The 21,510-nt window shown below is 43.1% G+C and overlaps 1 protein-coding gene across 1 annotated transcript in view; it reads left to right on the forward strand.

The window, feature by feature from the left end:
* The window catches only part of SASH1 (SAM and SH3 domain containing 1), a 99,662-nt gene that overhangs the window by 60,306 nt on the left and 17,846 nt on the right, over positions 1-21,510 (forward strand). Inside the window, exons 8-13 of the mRNA XM_009281391.2 lie at positions 6,148-6,280; positions 10,344-10,690; positions 15,111-15,182; positions 17,719-17,862; positions 20,029-20,164; positions 21,196-21,365. Coding sequence (XP_009279666.1) covers positions 6,148-6,280; positions 10,344-10,690; positions 15,111-15,182; positions 17,719-17,862; positions 20,029-20,164; positions 21,196-21,365 — 1,002 coding nt within the window. The remainder of the gene's footprint in view (positions 1-6,147; positions 6,281-10,343; positions 10,691-15,110; positions 15,183-17,718; positions 17,863-20,028; positions 20,165-21,195; positions 21,366-21,510) is intronic.

Raw genomic sequence — 21,510 nt, forward strand, 5'->3', positions numbered from 1 at the left:
AAAGCCCCCCGCCTCCACTCTGGCGTTCGTGTTTGAGGGTCAGTCTTCGTCCTGGCTTTGCAGAGATTCTCTGTATTTTTTTCTTTCACTGAAATTCCATAGACAGTAATTAAGGAACTGGAGGCCAGCAAGAGGTCAGCAAGCCTTCGTCAGTGAAAACAGGGATTGTTTGCCATGTACAACACTCCCTTTTTTCCTTGTGGTGAATAGAAGATTTGCTTAGAGCTGATGACTTATGCCTTTCTTGCAAGTTATGCAGCTAGCGAGTAACTGGGGGAATCAATCAGTGAGCAGAAAACAGCTAATTGAGTCCAGCATCACGCTTTTTTCTTCTTTACATATTCAGCGCTGGAATCGGAGCCAGTCTGGTGTCTGATAATGTAACTCCAGAGAAGAGGCATTTTGTGCGCAGGATTCGGAGCGAATACAATACTTAAGAAGAAGGGTCTGATCCTAAATTTTAGGGTTACGAAGCTGACAGCAGTTGAGGACTCAGGGGGAATTACTCGAAACTGAGCTTCAGGCCTATAAATGCCGAAGCTGGTAAGTCACTGAGCATGTAGCGTGATGTGGAGAGGATGTGCCTCCTGTTTCAGAGAGGGAGAAAGAGAAGAGGCTTTTGTGGTTATCCTTAGGCACAGCACAGCATGCGTAGCTTTTCTCAGTTCTCCTTGTCCTTTCCTTGGGCTTTTAAGTTCTTTTCTGTTCTATTTTCCTGTCTCTGACTTTATCCAGGCATCTTTAATAAAACTTTAAAAAAAGTTAGAATGGTTGGGGTTTTTGGCGGATGTAAAGCTTGTTAGAGAGAAAGAAGAAAGGACACGTGTAGCCACGTCGCCTAAAGGGAACAGCAAAATCTCTTTGCATTTACTATAGAGCTTGTAGTTCTGAAGTGAGCTAGCCAGGGCTGGGGGATGTGATGTGATATGCCCATGAGTCTGAATGTATATTTTTTTCCCCGCTTTGCTGAACACAATTGTCTGATAACCAAAAATAATTGCAGCTTGGGCTTAATCAAATATTAAGAGATTTCCTGGTTTCTTAGATGGGAGGTTTCCTAGAGATTTCCGTTTGGGTCTGAACTATTACTGGGCATAAAGCGAATTGTAAAATTTTAACATCTCTTTAAATGGCTTCACACAGCTCACGTAAAAGTCACGTATGTTTTTGTTTATGGAGCTGAAACAGATTAATCAGTTATGATAGCTTTAACTGGATATTGTCTTAGCGTTTCTTAAACGTTTTTATTAGGACCTGGCTATCAGACTTTGTTTTTTAACAAAGTGTTTTTATCTTGTGTTTTTTAAGGGCTGCTGCTACAACCCTGAAGTGTTTCCAAACATAGTCCTGCCGAAAACTAGCTACTTACTTCTGGTTTACATTTTGCCAATTAATTCCAAGTACCCTAATAAATGTTAGTTTTCTCTGTGTGTGTCTGTGCGTGTGTGAAGCACTAATTCAAAGGGAGAGGTTAGGATTGTTGTTTCTATGGCATGTGAAATGGGCTGGATGTTAGAGAGCGGCAGAGCAAGGCGTGTGCCTTGCCTCCAGAGCAGGCAGCAGCAAAGAGCCTGCGTGAGAAAAGTGGGAGAGAAAGCAAAGAGGGCGCTGGAAGCAGAACTATAGAGAGCTCCTTGAATATCAAAGTACACGTGCTAATTTCCTATTTGTTCCTGAACGTAAGGCTTTTTGCTTTGATCTTACGTACGAGATGATGCAAAGCATGGCCTTTAGAGGTGTGCGAGTAGGAAAAGTATTCCAAGCAGAAGAGATGCTAGCGGTGGCAGAGGGAATTGATCTCTCCTGGATTTGATAGCATCTTCATAGGTTTGTGGCCACATTTGTTAGCAGCAAAGAGCTGGGTGGTGGGGATGGGCCTTGGCCTCTCCATAGTTTTCTAGCCATGTGGTACGTGGTGGCTGCAGTCCTCTGCATGCAGTCCTTGGTATTTCCAGATGCTGTTAATTTAGTCCCTGTTTCCCTGTAGTCCTTCACGCATTTGTGCAGCCGAGCTCTCCAAGCTGGCGGGTTTCCGCACCGTGAGAGCATTGCAGATGTGTCGGGGATGCACTTGCTCCAAGCTGTGCGGGGAAAGGCGGCTCCGCCCGGCCAGCCCCGCCAAGGGGGCCCCACAGGCTTCACCGGCTCCCCGGCAGCCCGGCCAAGCCCTGCGCTCTCTCTTTAAAGCAAGCGCGATTTTTGTGCATCGGCTTGGCCAATTTGTTATGGTTTAAGGCTGTGGAGCCAGCTGTCTGCAATCTGATGTAATGTTGCCCTGGAAACCAGAAATGAAACACTTAAGCATTCACCACAGAATTACTACATACAGCATTAGCCAAAATAATTAAAAGTTGAGCCATATGGGCTTTCGGATGGAAAAATTTGGAGCGGAGGAGATGGAAGTTAAGTTGTTCCTATTTACAGTACTGCAAATCCGCTTGTTTTCCCCTTGGAGTGCGGGGAGAGGCCTGCTCTGGTGGCGCGCGGGGGGACGGGGAGATGGAGGGGCCCCGGCTGTTTTACCGGCGCATTAATGACGCCGAGGCTTGGCCTAACGGATGGCCGGGAACCGGGGGCCAGGAGGCGTTGGCGGAGGGGGGTGCAGCATGGCCTTCTCCCGTGCCGGGGAGCCTCCGGCCTAGCCTCTTGCAGGCACATCGTTCCCTCTTTAACAGGCTATTTCTACCCTTTCGCAGTGCTGCAGGACACTGAAACGCTCATGAAGGGGGGAGAGGGCGAGAGGGGGGCTGGCAGCCAGCCATGCTGAAGCCCCGTGCCAAGGCCTGGCCGCTAGAGCTGTCCATGAAGCCATTTGCCCTGCCCGCCACGCGTTGGGGAGATTGGGGTGATTTTCCCATCTGAAGTCAGGGACAGCCACCAAAAAAAACAATTCGGTCACCGTGGAAGCGGGGAGGGTAGAGTGGGTCGGGGAAGTCAAAGCGTCGAAGTTCAATGATTTCCAAATATGTCGCTTACAGCCTGAATGCTTTACATTTCTGTTTTCTGTTTAATATTAGCTGTAAAAGAGAGCATTGCTTGAGCTGGAAAATTAAGCTCTGTTTCCCATGTGCCAAAATGGAAACTTTTGATAATTTCAACGCCTTTTTTAAAAAAATTGTTTCAAAAACAGGAAGCAAATCAAAAGTAACCCTTTTTCAAAACAGTTTCATTTTCAAGGAATCAGCATTATTTGACAATAAAGTTTCCTGAGCGGCACCACTGGCATAGTCACTGACGTTTTTAGGCCTTCTTGCATAAACTTATTAGCCATCCTTTTCCTTTACAGAAGATTATCTGTGCCACGTGCTACCCGATACGATAGGAAATAGGCTGCTGGAGAGAGACTGACTTTGGTTTTGGTCAACCCATTATCTGGTGGCTCCTGTTCTTAAGCACAAACTGTTCTCGCCTCTCTCGGCCAAGCACCGGCACTAGGAAGGGTCTGTCGCTGCCTACGGAGGACCCCGGCTCAAAGAGTGCCGGTAGTCCTGAATTGGTGGGGAAAACCAGCTGGCACTTGATTACGATGGGACTTTATTTTTTTTGAAGTGTGGGGGGGACCCCCTGTACCACCCACTCAGGTTTGATGTCAGTACCTTGCACTGAGGCTATTTTGGCGTTCGCTTTCGCAGTGGTAGTTGTGAATGCGAATGTCAGACATTGTAAAAGCTTTTGTTGTAATTGTTGAGTCTTCATAACCCTGAGGGGACAGTTCTTTATTGGATACCAGTGCTGCAAAAGTAAGACTAGTTGTTTATTCTTTGATGAAATCCTAGACAGGAGGACCAGGTATGAGCCGTTCTCTAAGTCTTACAGAGCTCACAGTTTTACAAACAGTAGTCTTGCAAACCAAGGGTGTACAAAAAGTAATGAAGGAAAGCAATGACTTAGAGTAATTGCATTTAAAATAAACATATCTCAAGTGCAGAGCATGCATGATGGTTGCTTGCCAGGATGCGCTTAATGGTCTAAGAAGTCTTGACTGAACTTCTTGATTACGGTCAATAATCCATTCGTCATCTTATCTAAACGTCTGTCTTGTTGTTTGACATGTCACTAAGTTGTCCCAGCCATAATCTCTGAATTAATGCTCATCCCGCTGCTTAATTTGTCTTGATATAAACAAGTCTGGTACTCCTCTTTCCAGCCCTGTTTTTCCCGAAGAAAGATTGTTAATTACGTAGCCAGCCTGTACCCATAATAAACACATTCCTGTGGCTCTCAGATGGCAGAATGGCAATTCCTAGTGCCATATGTGGTCCATTTGGTATTCCTTCTTGTTTTGGAGTAACATGAAGTTTGTGGGAAATCGGTAATTGACAGTGCCCTTGCAGAAAGTGGCTGAAGTTTGCTCTGTTGTGGTTCTGCTAGCCTTGTGAGGTGTGTGCCTGCGAGGTAGGCTTTCAGAGCTGCCCCAGCTCCTTCAGGCACTGTTTGTGCCTTTGAAAGTGTACCCATGCAACTGCTAATTGTTGTCCTGCCCCATGGCATCTACCGTTATTACCACATCCTGATATTTAAGTGTATTAGAAGAGCAGAAAGCTTTTTTAGATTTGGCCTGTCTTTTATTCAGCCTCCGGATAAACAGACGGCATTTTTCCTGGGAAGAGGAGAGGATGGCTTTTTTTTTTTTTTTTTTTGGCTTGCGTTTGTTGGGGATTTTTCTTTTTTTAAAAGTTTTATTAAGGAGAAGGAGAAAGAAGGATGAGCGCGCTGTGGAAACCCAGATAGCTGTGCCGACAGGAAGTTGCTTGAGGGTTTTTTAGAACCGACCATTAGGAATGCGGCGAATTGGCTGGGACCGCGGGTGAAAACAAAGTAAGGTATACGATCCATACCGCGCTCCAGCTGGAGCCCGCACTGCGCGCAGGAATGTGCAGCAGCGCACGGTGCCAAGGCTGTCCTGGCCGAGCTGGAGAGCCCTGCCGGCCTCCTCTCCTCTCCCCTTCCCTTCCCCCTGCCGCCTTCCACATTCTGAACTGATTAAAACAGAGGAAGTAGCACATTGAACGTTGGATCTGGCTTGAAAATCGAAGTCGTCTTCTCGTTCACAAGGAATGGATTGTTTCAGCTTGTTGTGTCACTGCTGCTGGAGAGAGGGGAATTTTTTTTTGTCTCTGTAATGTTTGATACTTGAGGGAAAACAGCTGGAACTGAGCATACTGGATCAGATGCAAAACGAAACGGGATGCTGGGGAATATGGACTGCACTGTATATCTGAAAAGGTCAGAGTTTTCCCTTGGTCAGTGCTGGAGGAATGCTGTGTCCATCTTAATTCCAGCCTTGAGAGCCTTCAGGAGGAGTGTAGGGAGCAGGGATGAGGAAAGGAATATTTTGTAGCTGTGGCAGTTCGTGAGCGAGGCAGATGAGGTCTCCTCCTTCCTTTTGCTTCCCGTCCCTTTCTTGTGCTGCTGTTTTTGATTTTCTGGGAAGACTCCGGGGGGGGGGGGGGGGGAGTGGGGGGGAGAAGTCATCAATGACAGAGCTTCAGTTTGGAGAAGCTGTTTATAACCAGGTTTGAACAGCAAGTTCTGAGATGCCAGACAGACCAGTGACTGACCCAAACCACAGGAGCATAACTGGTATGGTAAGAAGAGCCCTGGGAAAGAGCCCTGCCTGAAACGTACTGAGAGGACGTGGAAGTAGTTATTACACAATGCATGGGAAGAAAGACAAGGGCAGGAATGCATTTCAATGCCTAGGATCTTGCGTTGCACAGATTTAGAAATCAAAATGGTATGTCACGCTTTCAGAAAAAGAAAAAGAAGCTGCATTGACACAGCGCAGCAGAATGAGCTGGGTAACTTGACTTGAAGGAGCAAGCCGTGGAACTACTACTTTATTAATATTCCTGTTTCTTTGCCAGTCAAGAGAACAATCCGATGATGAAACAGAGGAGTCGGTGAAGTTTATTAATATTGTTTCTTTGCCAGTCAAGAGAACAATCCGATGATGAAAATGAAAAGTCAGTGAAGTTTAAGAGGTTGCACATAATTTAAATGTTTCTGTCTGACCTGGGCTGAAAATATAACACCAGTTACAGAGCTGCATTGACACAGCGCAGCAGATGAGCTGGGTTAACTTGACTTGAAGGAGCAAGCCGTGGAACTACTACTTTATTAATATTCCCTTTGTTTCTTTGCCAGTCAAGAGAACAATCCGATGATGAAACAGAGGAGTCAGTGAAGTTTAAGAGGTTGCACAAGCTGGTGAATTCTACCCGCAGAGTCAGGAAGAAACTCATAAGAGTGGAAGAAATGAAAAAACCCAGCACAGAAGGTAAAAAGCAACGTGCATATGGTTAAAACTGCGTGTATGAATACATGTGTCTGTTGAGAGGGGACAGAAAGTGGAGGGCTGGGGGAGGGAGGGGTGGAGTGTTCTTAAGGGATGGTAGGAAAGACTGCCTTGTCTATGGTGCATGCCTTACCCAAGTAATTGCATTTTGAGACTGTAGAAGGAGGAAAGTGGCAGCCTAAGATGTGGTTGCTGATGATCTCCTGGTATTCCCAGAGCAGCACTGGAGAGCCCCTCATTAAGAGATTACATCTTGGTTTATGTTTTATGCCCCATGCTGGGGAGGGAATGAGACTAGGAGCAATCCCAGCCGGCTGCCCCACAAGCTCAGCAAGGAGGTAAGCAGAGCCCACCACCATGTTGCTCCCTCCTCCGAGGCCTGGGACAGCACACAGGTGAAGCTCTCACCAGTTTTAGGAGGGTAGCGGCTGGTTGGTGGTGCAGTTGCGCCGTATGGTATCATCCTGTGGCAAAAGTACATAAACTCTATCAGACATTCTTGTGGGATAGCGACTGCCTTGTGTAATATTAACTCCTACTTCTTGGGGAGCCTGCTTGCAGTTTGGCTCCTGAATGAGCCCTGCTGCCAAGAGAGAGGGGGAGAGAAGGGAGGAGGAGGAGGGTGGGGAAACAGGAAGCAGAGTTCAGCCCCTGGGAACGCCATGCTGCAGAATTAACTCTGGATGACCTGTATCCATGTGTGAGCACTCAGATTGATGGAGCCTGAGCCTCAGGAGCCTCTCTGCACAGCCCTGCTTGAGTCCTCACTGGAATTGTGGGCACCCCTCTATGTTAGTGGCCTTCCCAGGATCGTATGCCAGTTCCCCATAGCTTTGCAGTGAGCTGAGCCTTATTATGATTCCTGCTTAGTGCATTTAAGGAGAACGTGTGCATCTTCTTGGGTGCGTGGCAGGAAGCTGTTGGAAGATTCATGATCTAGCCTGCCTCTCTCCTGGTGATGATGGTATTACTGGCTGGCGTGAAAGGCATGGCCAGTCTAGAGCTCTGGCCTGGGCAGAGCTCTGGTCTTGGTCTGAAAAGGTTTTGTCACCTTGGAAGCAAAAACATGGTTTATGAGACAGGGCAAACAAAACAGGGCTATTTTTCCCCTGCTCTGGGGAAAGAAGGACCTCAGAGAGGCATGTCCTACCCCCTCCCTTCCTGGGGGCCTGGGAAAAGCTGCAGGGAGCAATCAGCCAGAGGCTCCAGGGGTGGGAGCAGCTGCAGGAGCTGGCAGTCCAGGGGCCGCTGTGCGTGCAGACGCCTCCCTGCAGTTTGACCAGCCTTTCTCTTCAGCATGTTAACTGTCTGGTTTGCTCTCTATTCCCTCTCTTACAGCACTTCACCTCCTTATTTCCTTTTCTCCTTCAATCTTTCACTTAAGTGTCCCTGTTCCTTCCAGGTTTTTTTTTTACCACAGTTTACCACCCTTGTCCCCAAAGAAAAATCACTGAATTAACAATTGTCTCCAAAAAAAATTTGCTCTGCTTCCTTCTTTCTCCATCTCCTTCCTGTCTTCTCTGTTTTAACTCCAGGCTTTTCTGAATAAATTATCTATAACTCTGAGTTTGTACTTTTTCTAGAACTCTGGAGTTCCTTTGTAGATTGGCTCTTGGGAAGCTCTGTAGCAAAAACAATTCTTGCTGAATAACAACATGAATTACTTCTGCATAACTTCTAAATAAGTAGAAGGCCCCTTAACTAGCCAAGTCTACATAAGGAGTAGATATCTATCACTTTACTTTCAGTAAATTCTCCCCACACCCAAGTTTTCATGTGGCAAATTAAAAGTGCTTCATAAATGCTGTCCATCCCCATATCTCACAATGTAGGTCTGTATTCCCCTTTGGATATATCAGAGGGCTCTGCAAGATGACAAAAAATACTGTGGTCAGATTTGGGAATTGCTCTCTGGCCTTCCAAGTTACCTGTGGTTGACTGGATCGGTTCTTGAGCTGTTTGCTGCTGTTATTTGAATCTGTGTTATAAATGTGAAGTAATGTGAAATCCTAGATGGCTAGGTTTTGGGGAGTTGGCTATAAAATTTGATTGAGTAACATCAGTAAAATTTCAATAAATTCATCGGTGTTCAACAGCCTTTAACAAAGTGTGAGAGTAGGCTTGGTTTGAAAACTGACGTGCAGTTCCCCAGAATAAAGATTCCTCATAAACCTCCTCAAAAATTTCTTCACAAAGAACAAGTTTGCCAGATTTCCCTTAGACATTCCTGTAGTTTTTTAAAGAAAAGTACACTAGTCCCATATTCTTCTCCCACATTTCTACTATTGACTCAGTTATCACACTACATACATATCTGGGTGATCTGACACTCACTAGAATGTGCCAATATCTGAATCCATGTGTATTTTGTGTTAGTCTGCTCCTAGTGAGCTAAATAACTGAAGCTTCCTAATTCCTGGGCACCATTCTTACATAGCATTTAAAAACAAATCACATCTACATCTGTGTCGTTATGGCTTTGTGTCATGGACTCACTCCAAATAACATCTGTTACAGTGTTGACACACACTGCATATTTTATAAGCTGTTTAAAAACATATTTACTCAGTGGACTAAAATTGTTCATCAGCACATATTCAGTCCCAGGAGAATGTCTATTTTCTGTTCAAATTGAGAACTAGAGGGGAAAAAGAGCAAGTTGGACAGTCCAGTGAAAATGGTGTCAAAATCAGACTCCAGTCTACAGACCTACCCCCGAAGAGTTCTCAAGAGTGAAAGTTGTGTGTCAGATGTGATCCGCTATCCCTTCACTGTCACAGCGAGTTTTATCTTGGTAAAATAGCATCTTAGGTTTCAGCAAATACATGTCAAATATGTTTTGCCAACAGAGTGAACTGAAGGTGAGACAGGAAGCCTGTACAGGGCAACTAATCTTCTTTCATCTTGAAATGGGTCCCCTGTTATTGAATGAGCAAGTTTAGTAAATCATAGGTATTTTGGTAATGGTTCAAATTTAGCTCTGCTGTAAGACTGTGGAAGCAATCAAAGATGAAGGCAAAGTTGGGTCAGGCAAGAAATTCATTTTGGCAAGAAGTAAATACAGTCACATTTCTACGTGTGTTTCTGATACATACCCATGAATGCTGTGAAATTCGTCAGGCAGGACTGAGGAGGATGTGTGCTCTTGTTTGACTCTCCTTGTTACTGCATCTGATACCTGAGCCTATACTTTGCTCAGAAGAAAACACCAGAGAAAAGTTTCTTAAATGATAATTTTGAAAAGGAATTGCAATTTCACGTCCTTTATTCCCTTCTCTCCACTCCAAAAAGGAGACCTGGATGTTTGCCCATCTCCAGAACTTGCGTTGCAAAAAGTTGTCTTCCCTTTCTGTGAAATATGTATTTGGTGAAAACCAAGTGTTTCTGTTGTTACCAGAACACTGTTGAAATGGGCACACCCGCAATTTGACCTACTTTTTTTTCTTTGCATCTGTTTAAGTAAATTCTGTCTGATTAAAATTGGTGCCTCTTCCCCCACTGAAAACCCAAAACTTTTAATTTCATCCTGGAGCTCAGCTCCATAACTTTCTGGGAAAAATACTGCTTTCTGCAGCAGCAGCACTGGGTATTGGAAAACTGGACCTGAGAGGTGCTTGTTTAGTTTTTAATACCTGGGGATACTTCTGACCTATTGTAATCTCACTAGAGCTGAGATTCATATGCAAGTATCAGAATAAAAACATGAGAAACAGATCCCAGTTCCAGCTTTTAAGGGGTTCTTAGTGAGAGCATCTATGGTCTTACTTAGCTGCAGATGAAAGAGAGAAGCTTAAAATCATGATGAGTTTACTTACGGGTTGCTGTCATCTGTCTACTGTTAACTCATCCCAGAACTCTCACTTGACAAATGGAAGGAACCACTTCAGATTTATCCACTCGCAAATACCTTCTGGGCTGCTTATATCAGGAAGAGTTTTGTTCCATTTTAAGTGGGTGATACCTTAAATAAATACAATAAGGCTCTACAGGGAAACAGAGAATTATGAAACGATGACATGTGTTGTGCTGCATTTGTCCCCTGTAGGTGTGGAAGAGCACTCACTTGACAACTCTCCTATACTGGATGACAGATCGGCACTTTACTCTGGAGTTCACAAGAAGCAATTCTACTTTGACAGCTCCTGCGAAAAGCAGCCAGAGGATGACTCGGACTCGCTTACTACTTCTCCCTCATCCAGCAGTCTTGATACGTGGGGAGCTAACCGGAAGCTGGTGAAGACCTTCAGCAAAACTGATAGCCGTGGCCTTATCAAGCCTCCAAAGAAACTCGGGACATTTTTCTCTTACCCAGAAGAGGAGAAGACCCAGAAAGTTTGCCGCTCCTTGACAGATGGGGAAATGAAGAAGAGCCTCGGCTCGCTGAGCCATGGGGTAAGTACAGAAAGCATTTGCTTTTATGACAGCAACAGGCACAAGCACCATCTTCTGGTGTCCCTGGAGGAGATTCAGAGTGTAAGGAAGCAGATCCGATTGAAGAAAATGGATACTAACTATTCCTGTTCCAGAGCTTTTCTTTGCCAGCGCCCTGCTAGGAAAGGAGCATCTCCCGCAACTTGTGATCTACAATTACTCCGGCACAAAACGAAAGGGGTTGGAGGTTGTGGCTTCCCAAACAGAAGGCTACGAGGGCGCGCTTCTGTCAGCGAGTTCAATATTACCTATGTGGTGGAGAGAAGCCTGTACAGTCACCTCAGCCTCTCACAGCTGGTGCGTCCCGTTACTGACAGGACCCTGAGCAAGGCCGACAAGCAGGACCTGAGGAGATGCCTGCTGGAGGAGGATGAGGAGGCCAAGAGGAAGTGGGCTGCCACAGTGGATCGCTGTACTAAAAGGGTTCTCTTGAGAATCCACCAAAAGTCTGTGAGTCAAAGAGTTGCCATGAAGGTGGTCTTCCAGTTTCTGTGAGGTTGCAGTCAACACTTTCTGCTTTATACTTTTAACTAAAATTCAGTGCTTCTGCTTTCCTTGCCCTTAGAAACTCTTAAGCACTGTAATTCAGCTGTAAGGGAAGAGTTTGATACAGTCCCGTCAGAGAAGAGTTTTGCTGAGTCTGCATTTTCTATGAGTATAGAATAACTCAATGAGAGAGAGCAAATATGACAAAATGCTGCTTTTTAAATTCACCTAGTGCAGAAATTGAGATCACTGGTGAACAGAGGAGCTTTGAGATGCTATAAACACATTCTTCGTGATGCTTTGGGAGTCAGTATTCTCTTAAAGGGATACCGAGAGATGAACAAAATTTTCAGAGGATTAGAGCATCCTTAGTCAACTGTGCTCTATTTCTCTCCTGCTGTCATTGCCTCTATTGGCCCTCCCCTTCTCAGTTTGCATCTCATCAATTCACCCACCCAGCTCTGTATTCTCCGTTACGTACACAGCTGCAGAAAGACGGGGAGTTTTACATTATGTAGACACTACCCTCCCGCTTGCTGCTCACCAGCACCAGAAGTGCCCCTTCTGCTCTGTCCCTGGCCACTGCTCCTTCTTCCTAGGATGGAGTGAAGGTGGCACCTTCGCCCAGAGCATTGTGGAAAGGGAACAAGGGGTGGCCAAAAAAGGAAATTGTGCGGTACAATGGGAAATTAAGTGATTTGAGCACTACAGAGACATCCAAAGCTGTTTCCTGATTATATGACTCAGTTTTGACAGTTCCCTTAACCACGATGCTGAGTTTCCTAGGAACTCGCCTTTGGGGCCAGCCAGATCTCCAAAGCTGAATCAGCTAGTCTGTTGTCTAGTTGACAATGTAGGTATGTTCCCTATTTCAGTGGGTGGAAACAGCAGTGCACCCATAACGTTAAGCAAGATATTCCAGTGAACAATACAGTAGAAACAGCTTTTCCTCTTGAACTACAGATTTTATTTTGAGAGGTCTCTGCTTCATTTCTTCAGGTGTGAGGTATTCTCGATATAAGAGTCACAGCCTTGGTCTCCTTGAATAACCTGTGGGAGGTGACCAAGCCTTCATGGTTCACTTTTTGCTCTTTGGCCACAAAATAGGTAGCTTTTTTCTACCCAATACCATAAACATTCTCTCTTGGCAGCTTCACTATTTCTTCTGCATTGACTGCTTGCCCTGTTTATTTTCACAGACATTGTACTCAAAAGACATTGTTTTCCCATAAGGCTATTACAATGATAAGAGAAACCTTACTCGTCCTTCTGTGAGTTGAACAATAGGGGTATCTCAGGCAAAAGAGCATGCTCGTATGTGCTAGAGATGCCCCATAATTGAAAATACCCTCTAAAACTGTAAATACAGATGACAGAAATAGGCTTTTCAGTTCTTCTAATAAGTAGTCTCGCTATAGTAATTTCATTATGAAAACCATCTGGACTGACTTTTGCTAATTCAGAGATACGAACGGAGAAGAAATGGGTAGCGTTTTGTTGTTGTTGAGGAACTCCTCAGTCAATTGCTCCTCCAGCCTCGTCTGAATGGGATAAATGGTGGAGACACGCTGCTCTTACTACCTTTTTCAACACACTTCTTCCTGAAACCGCAAAAAGCTGGCAAACTTCAACTAATGCCACTCCTTCTTCCTAGAAACTTAATGTTTGTTTGCTGCAACCTCAGGGAAATTGCAATGCCTATGTATTCAGTGGAATTGGTCACTCTGTCTTGCCTTGCCATTCATTTTTGTCATTTATATTTGTTTCAGTGACCTGGACATGCATGAAATTTTCAAATTGCATCAGTTTTTCTTTTCTCCCAAAACGACAATACTTTTGATTGCATGGCCATTCCATTGAATATCCCTCTCATCCACAGACCTTTTGTTTGGTACAGTATTGCCAGGGTCGCTACTGGGGTCTGAAGATGGAAGTTAAATGTTAAATGTATGGGGAGGTCCATAATGAAACAATAAGCATCCTTAATATGGTACATTTATTCAGAAGCTTTTAACCAACAGACGTTTTGCTCTCTGAGAAGACTGCTTTAGGAGGAGCTCTGGCTGGTTTGACAGACAAGTTTGCTCAGAGCAGTTCCAGATGCCCTCTCTTTGTTGCTGGGATTACTGTACACTGTAGGATTAGTTGGAATGGACTCTTCACAGGACGACATTACTCATAGCTAAACGTGCTGTGCTTACTTGTGGTTGGTCTCAAATGCTTTCCAAAAGCAATTTTTAAAGCTATGCCATAGTCACGTTGCCTTCTGGAAAAAAAACACTTAAAAAAATTCTACATCACAGCACTCTTTTTAATGTGTGTGGGGCCTAGACAAAGCTGGCTTTGAGTTCTAGTAGAGTTGTGGTGGGGTACAAAAACCGTCATCCAAGCACTGTAGGTACCCAGCACCCAACATAAAAGCTAGAAAAGAAAGCATTTTAAAAGCTATTAATATCTATGCTGATTAGCAGTGTACAGGGCAAGACGAATGTTTACTTTAATAGAACTCATTGATACAATTGTTTATTAAGTGGCACAGTTTATAGAGCTTGCTTCTTCCTAATAGAATGTCGAAGCAGACTGGTAGTTCTCAGGTGGTGGGTCTTCACTGACTCCCAAGTACACACTCACCGTACTGATTGGGCAATCGTTTGTAGGTCTGATCTGATGCTTAGCTGAGTCTTAAGGTGTCTCTGAAGTTACTCTGTTGGGTAGTTCAGACCCTAAGAACTCACAGTTCGCAAGTGGTTGATCTTCTGCCTCCTGTTTGTCTCAACTCTAACTTTGAAGAGAATACTTCCAATAGACATCTGCCTGTCTCACAACCCTCGCTCGGAGCCCAGAGTTGAAGTTGTGCAATTAAATTGTAACAGCCATACCTTCATTTCCCTGGATTGCCCTGTGAGACTTCTGGCAGGGCCAGGTACTTGAGTACTGTGCAGCTGGTTGTTCAGTGGCCAAATAAAAAGTCAAAGGTTTTACCTTTTGGACTGCAAAGAAAAAGCTGGATTTTCTCTGAGCCCCCTAAGTGTCTGGTCTTTTTTCAAGTGATGCCAAAGCTTTAGCAGAGACTCATCTGCCACAGTTAAACAATGGTTGGCTGTGGAAATGCAACTGTACTGAGTTTGGTTGCCCTCTGCTCTTGGGAGGGAAGCAGCGTCATAGTGCTGATTTTCTTTTTTTTATTCAGGATGATTATGATAAACTGCATCTGTGCATTGAGCCAAAACTGAGTCACTCCAATAGGTGCTTGTGACACTGTAAACATAGCGTACTTTCTCCCAGAAGTAGCAGAGCTGCCGCATATCACCACAGGTGTGATGGTAAATACCTAATCTGGAATCAGGGCTTGCTGAGTCTCTGGGGGCACAATGCTTATGCACACCTGGGCTGGTTTTTCCCTTCTCTTACCAAGGGCTTGCCCTACAAGGCCTCTAGCGTTTCCCTGTATTTCAGCGGAAATGGAGTCTGTGCAGCTATTCCCAGAAGGTAGGTTATTCAATGCTTTAAAAGATTGGTGGTTCTCTGTTTCAGTGCTACTGTGGACTTAGTTATGAAGGCAGATGGGAGTGCTGAGGGGGAGTTGCCAGCACCCTGGAAAACTTGATGCATAAGATCAACAGTTTCCTCAGACCAAAAAGTCTTTTAACTTTTTAAAAAGAAGAGTAGGCAATAGATGACTCAACAGCAGCAGACCTTAGGCCAAGGAGTTCTCTCTGGAAAAGACAAATGACTCAAAGTGCTTTATAACAGATTTCTTGATTTATAATCTCCCATCCTTTTGTTTGTTTCCATTTTTGCAGACATTTGTGTTTTCACTGATGTTCTCCAAATCTCAGATGTTTTGAGTGAGCTGATCATTGTGATAGAACTGTATCCATCCTTTTTTTTGCAGAGAACCTGTAGCTTTGGAGGATTTGACTTGACAAACCGTTCTCTTCATATTGGAAACAGTTCTGACCAAATGGTGAGTTTAAGACAAGAAGGCACAGACTTGAAATAGCATAAAATGAAATGCGCAATAGCATTATAATAGACTGAAGTGTAATTTAGGTCTGTAATAGCAGTTTTGGGATCCAAGAAAGCAGAGTATCTTCGTTAACCTCAAACTTCTTTAGCTTTGAGAATAACATACCCACCCATATCCATGTGTGTATAAGTATTTATATACCATATGTGTGAAGAGGCAGGAACAACTGATCAAAGTGAAGATCTGGGGGCACATTTGTGGGCTATTCTTATGTATGACTTCCTCAGAGCATCACCCCAGGCAAAACATATGATTACTATACTGTCTTGGTAAAAATATTTACTATTTGGAATGAAGAGGCAAACTTTCATTTGCTGAAGATCTGCAAGTTATTTGGGTGGAAGTAATTATGTAAGAGATTTATCATTTGTTTTCTCATTGTATCTAAGAGCTCTGGAGTAGACTGGGATCCCATTGTGCTGGGTGCTGCGCAATTGATCTCCGAGCTCTTTGTGTTAAAAAAAAAAAAAACAACAAAAAAAACTCCCCTGAGAATTAATTCCATTTTATATTACTCATGTTGATCCCAGTGTTACTGTTGGTCAGCCTGTGCCCAAAAATAACAGAATAGAACCAACAAAAAAACCTCCCCTGAGAATTAATTCCATTTTATATTACTCATGTTGATCCCAGTGTTACTGTTGGTCAGCCTGTGCCCAAAAATAACAGAATAGAAATGAGCCAGAACATTATATCAATGAAATTGCCAACACATTTTTTCCTTTTGCCCATATATGTTTTTCTTTTCTGTTTCAGCACTGGCTCTGGTAACTTCTCTGTTCGCTTAAGTCTAAATTGTGAAACATTTTATATGCCAGCATTATATTATTTTTTATGTCAGCTGGGTTTTTTGGGGTTGGTTTTGTTTTTCTGATTTTTTTTTTCAACATAATAAATTACCCCTAAATTGGCCAAAACTGTGGGTGGTTGTTTTATTCATCAATTTTCAACTCAGTAAAAAAGTTAACTTCCAAACTTACAGTGTTTATCTTTAAACATAGATACTTTGGCATATTTTGTTCAGATAGGTTTTGATATAGAAAAGTGTGAAATCTAGATGTTACATTTTTCCCTACTAGCATCAGTAGTGGGAGAGATGCAGTGCACCAGAATAATGTATGCAGATCAAGGCTCTTTTCTTGAAAACATTGAAGTCCATGAAGCGGAAGGTTTTTTTCCAAAAAGATAAGGCAAAGAGCTGTCCTTAATTTCTGCTAAAAGACCAAAAGTTACCAAAGAAGCTGTAATCACAAAAAACTTGTAAAGGAGAAAATACAGAATTATCAGAAATGAAGTATCAGCTGAATTTCAGAGACACTTTTTTGGGGAACATTAGTAAAGTAGCAAACATACATAAATTTAGAAAAAAAGATAAATCTTTTATGTAGAATGTAGTGTACACTTATTTTAGGGTTTGTTGTCTTATGTACTTAAATTGTACTCAGAAGGATTATTGAACCAAGTCAGAGACCAAATTCAGTAGTCAACCTATTTGGCCAAACAGATTTTGGTCCTTTTTGCGTTGTGATTTTTGGTGCACCCTTGCCAATGGAGGGTGCTGGCAGTAGCTCTAATAGAGTTGTCTTGCTGTGGTTCCTGACATACTGTAGAACGAAAGTCCATGTCTAACACGCTGCCTGGACAATCTGAATAAGGGCTGAGTCATACGAGTAAGTTTGGCAAAATGTCAACTGATCCATGTTAATTCTTTGTGTGTGCTTGTGGCATAAGTAAATGCTAGGTATCTTAAGCTGGTTTAGAAAAGGTTAAATGCATTCAAAGCAGCTGGCCTTTGTCATCCACTATATATGGACCAGCTAATTTAGTTTGGCAGTACCCTGTTGTGTCTCTTATGAATAGCTGTGCAAGTATAACCTTCTACCATGGTTGATGGATTTAGTACCTTTTTTTGTGGTTTTTTTTTATAAACAATCCACAGTAAAACCACGGAGACGGTCATCAAGAGAGGTTAACTGAATGCGTGTCTGAAAATAAAAAGTAAATTTGGGTAGCCAAATGTAGGTATCCATATATATATATACACACACACACACACGTATATATTTGGCTAGGATCTCAGAGGTACCTTTACTCCTGTTAAACTGTGTGTAGTATTGACCAACATGAGCCACAACTACTGTTGTATGTCCTGTCAGGAGGGCTTAGCCTGAAACTGTGGAGTTTTCTATCAGGTCAAATACTTACCTGAAACTCAAAGGGATAAAGGCATCCTAACAGACCCCAACACATCTACACACAGTACCTGCAGAAAAGGTTGCAAATCAGGCCTTAGGAGTAAGGTGCAGTGGACTGCTACACTGGTTTGCACAAGGTCTCAACAGTGAATTTAGAGCAGTAAACAGGACACCAAGGTGCCGTCCTGTGTCTGCCTGGATATGTCTGCAATGACTGCTGACTGAGGAAGAAAATGGTTCTTGTATTTTATAGGCTTAAACCCCGTTTTATTTTGCAGGGCAAAGAAGGAGACTTTGTTTATAAAGAAGTGATCAAATCACCCTCTGCCTCCCGTATATCTCTGGGCAAAAAGGTGAAGTCTGTAAAAGAAACCATGAAGAAAAGGATGTCTAAAAAATATAGCAGCTCTCTGTCTGAGCAGGTATGTAAGGTCTGCAATGGAATCCAGTTAATAGTGTAGAAGTGATAATCAATATCGACTCCCATGCTTCAAGGCATCTCTGAGGAAATTTCTAACAAGACTATGTGGTGTGGCTTATTCCTATGTTCTTAGAAAACCCCTCACTGTGAAATGGCTTCCTATAGATACCAAAGCATGAAAATGCATTTTCAGATTTTCATTCAAGTTGCTCATCAGCAGAAGCCTGTGGTTGATGGCATTACACGTCTCGCTCTATATTTCCATTTCTTTATCTATCGTCATTATTTATTAAGGGAACCGGTCTGTGACACAGGGTCACAGTAATATATTTAATCTGCAATTTACACCTTAGTTTAAATTCCCAGCATAACTTCACATACACGGTTCCTCTCTGGTATTAGAGATCTTTTCTCCATCATACCTTGCCCTCTGCAGCAGCCCATTAAAACAGATGCACAATGTAGTCAGAAAGGGGCATCCCCCAGAAGATTTTCCTATTATTCTTTCATTACAGATTTCTATAGCTTATTCTTAAAGGCAAACCTGAAGTACATTAGTTGTAGATTAGGCTTTGAATTTCAGTGGCCTAGGAACAATTGCTGTCTTTTTCTCTTTTGGTATACTTTGGGTCCTTGCTTTGGTGGAGCGTCAGAAATTCTTCAGCGTTTGTTTAAATCCAGTCTCCCCACTTGAAACGTGTAAGTAATGGCTTAGAAAGCCGCCGGGAAAGCAGGGCGCTCTCTGGCTGACATCGCCCCCAAGTGGCCTCGTACTGGCCGCTGGATCGCCGGGGATGCTTGCAGCCACAGAGCAATGGAAGTGGGAAGGGAGTCACGCCCTACCAGATCTGCCTTTTGGTGCTAATGCAAAGCGTTACTGCCTGTAAAAGGAGCAATTGGTAAGATTCAAAATAACAACCCCAAACTGCAAAATCTGGAGACGGCATAGAGAGGCAGAAAAGTGACCAGTTTTATGCAATGCTTTGCAACATGAGAATCCCTTTCCTGTAGGACTGTTAGCCATACTTATTCATAACCAGGAGCAGTGCTGCAGTTACGATTATTTAATTTAAATTTACAGTTAAAGCATTTTAAGGTCTAACATGATTTGATATTGATAAGAACGTGCTTTGGTGTCTGACTGGCCTTACAGTGCCTCTCTGCAGTGTCTGCCAAAGAAAGGGATACTTTGAGAAATGGGTTTACAGTGAGTTAGCAATACTTCTGCTCTCTAGCTCTCTCCAAGATTGACTTGACCTCTGAAGTCATATGCTGGGATGACTTTTTTTCCTGGTGATTCTGCAGCATGCAAATAATAGCTTTCGTCTAAAAGTTTTATGACCACGCATCTCCACAAAAACTCTTCTTGTATGCAAGCTGCAGTTCTTTTGTTTTCAAACTTTTTGGCACAGTCCTTTTAGAATATTTGTACCTTTCTGGCATCATGACTCAAACTATGTGCCAGTATCTCTTTCTGCATTCAAAAAAACAAGCAAAAGCTGTTCTGGCCACAAATATCTGCTGCTTTGCTTTAACTGTGCTTCACAGAGGCTGACAGAATTTCAGTTTAGGAAAGACCCCTTTTGATTTCCTGTAATGCTTGACTGAGTGAAAAGAGAAATTGCCTCACCTATTGCACATGTAGCAATATCTTTATATTTATGCATTTATGTTTATGAGTATTTATACTATGCACAGGCTGCTTTTTCTGGTTAATTCTCTTTTTTTCTTCAAGGTAAATGAGCAAAGGTAACAACGATTCACTGCAAAAAAAAATGTACATTGCTGTGTGTCTCACTTGCATTGTCTGATTTGTTTGTATTCATCTTTGTACAAAATTCTGATTCAGAAAGCTGAATTTGGCGTTAGCTGTTTTGCAAATACTGCTGGCAAAAATATCATGTGTCATTAAAACGTTTGAATTGGGAGTTTTGTGTAATGTTTCTTTGTACTTACAATGCTTTTTCAGACTGGACTGTTTGCCCCTGTCCCTGCTATCATGCCTAATAAAGTGGGGTTTCTGCCACAGCTGAGTACCACGAAATAAGTAGATAAACATAGAAGATTTAGAGCAGGAAAACAGAATCTCTTTCCTTGGAGATGAACAAGCAGCTCGTGTCAGTGCCTATGTTCATTTACCAAATTGAAATGGTTCAATCCCTTTCAGGAGTCCAGCCCTGGGGTCATGCCGGGTTCTCCACAGTCACCGCCACCAGACACTGACTCCCTGGACAAACCCAAGCTGAAAGCCGGTGGCTCAGTAGAGAGCCTGAGGAGTTCCTTAAGCGGTCAGAGCTCAATGAGTAAGTTCGGTTGTAATTGCGTTGCTCCATTTCTGTGGCTTCAGGGAGCAGAGATCTCCACAGTAAGCAGAATCAGAGAAAGTCAAAGCAAAAGCAGTGGTTAAAAAGTAGAAAGGCTGATGGGTTAGTCATTAAGGGTTTACAAAGAACCATAAGCTCTTTGGTGCAGAGACGATCTTTTTTGCTTTGTGTTTATACATAGCCCTGAAAAAGAAATCCTGCTTTTTGGTTGGGTCTGCTGGGTCCTGCTATTATAATATAAATGATTGGAGTGAGAATTACAGTCCTTGGCCAGTAGTAAACAGGCTCATCTTTACACTAGATTTCTCCTGGGCGCTCCTGATGGGCTTCCCACCCCCCCCTCCAGAGAGACCTTGAGGTTCTCTCATTAACTAGTTAGAGGAGTATTATTTAAAACCTCTCTGGTTAAGATTGTCTCTGCAGAAAACAGAGTTTAAGTGGGACACAGATGGTGTGAACTTGCTTCTCTGTGGATTACTGACCAATAGAAACCAAGAACATATTGGGGGAAAAAAACTGAAGAGAAAGGTCCATTTTTAAATAACTGAAAGTGTGTTCTGAAAATCATCCAGTTTTGGGGGTTTTTTTGTTTGGGTTTTTTTTTTTTTTTGTATTATCAATATGAAGTGTTGCCATAAAACCAAATTTCTGGACATGAGGGGGATTCTGGAACCCTCATGCAGGATTCAGAGCTGATTTTCCTCACACCACTATGCTTTTTTGTAGGCAAAACTTCCTAGAAAGATGACATCTCCTGTGATGTACCATAGATGAGACACTAGTTAAACAGCTTCTCAGTTAAATATTGAGGAGCTGAATTTGGGAAAACAGGAGTGCGAAGTAGATTAGTTAACTCTCCCATCACGTGTATATAAGAAATAGCAGCATTTACAGACTTTTAACTTTGATTATCATGTTTTGTAGAAAGAAGACCCACCTTCTGTGTTGCCTCTGTTTCTGAACCTCCTTCACAAAGAGATTCTTTTTTGTGGACTATGTCTCTCATACAGGTGGTCAGACGGTGAGCACAACAGATTCCTCAACCAGCAACAGGGAGAGTGTGAAATCAGAAGATGGTGATGATGAAGAGCCTCCTTACAGAGGACCTTTTTGTGGAAGAGCCAGGGTTCACACTGATTTTACTCCAAGTCCTTATGATACAGACTCTCTGAAACTCAAGGTACCAGCTATATCTGTTTTTAAGGGGTCAAACATTTATTTTGGCAAAATTCTTAATTAAGAGTTCTTTGCAAGAACTACACAATTCTTAGTCTTTTAATGAGTTTACATGTGTTTTTTGAAGCCCTTTAACCTATCTTATTCTG

The sequence above is a fragment of the Aptenodytes forsteri genome, unplaced genomic scaffold, assembly GCF_000699145.1.
Source record: "Aptenodytes forsteri isolate BGI_AS27 unplaced genomic scaffold, ASM69914v1 Scaffold82, whole genome shotgun sequence".
NCBI lineage: Eukaryota > Metazoa > Chordata > Aves > Sphenisciformes > Spheniscidae > Aptenodytes > Aptenodytes forsteri.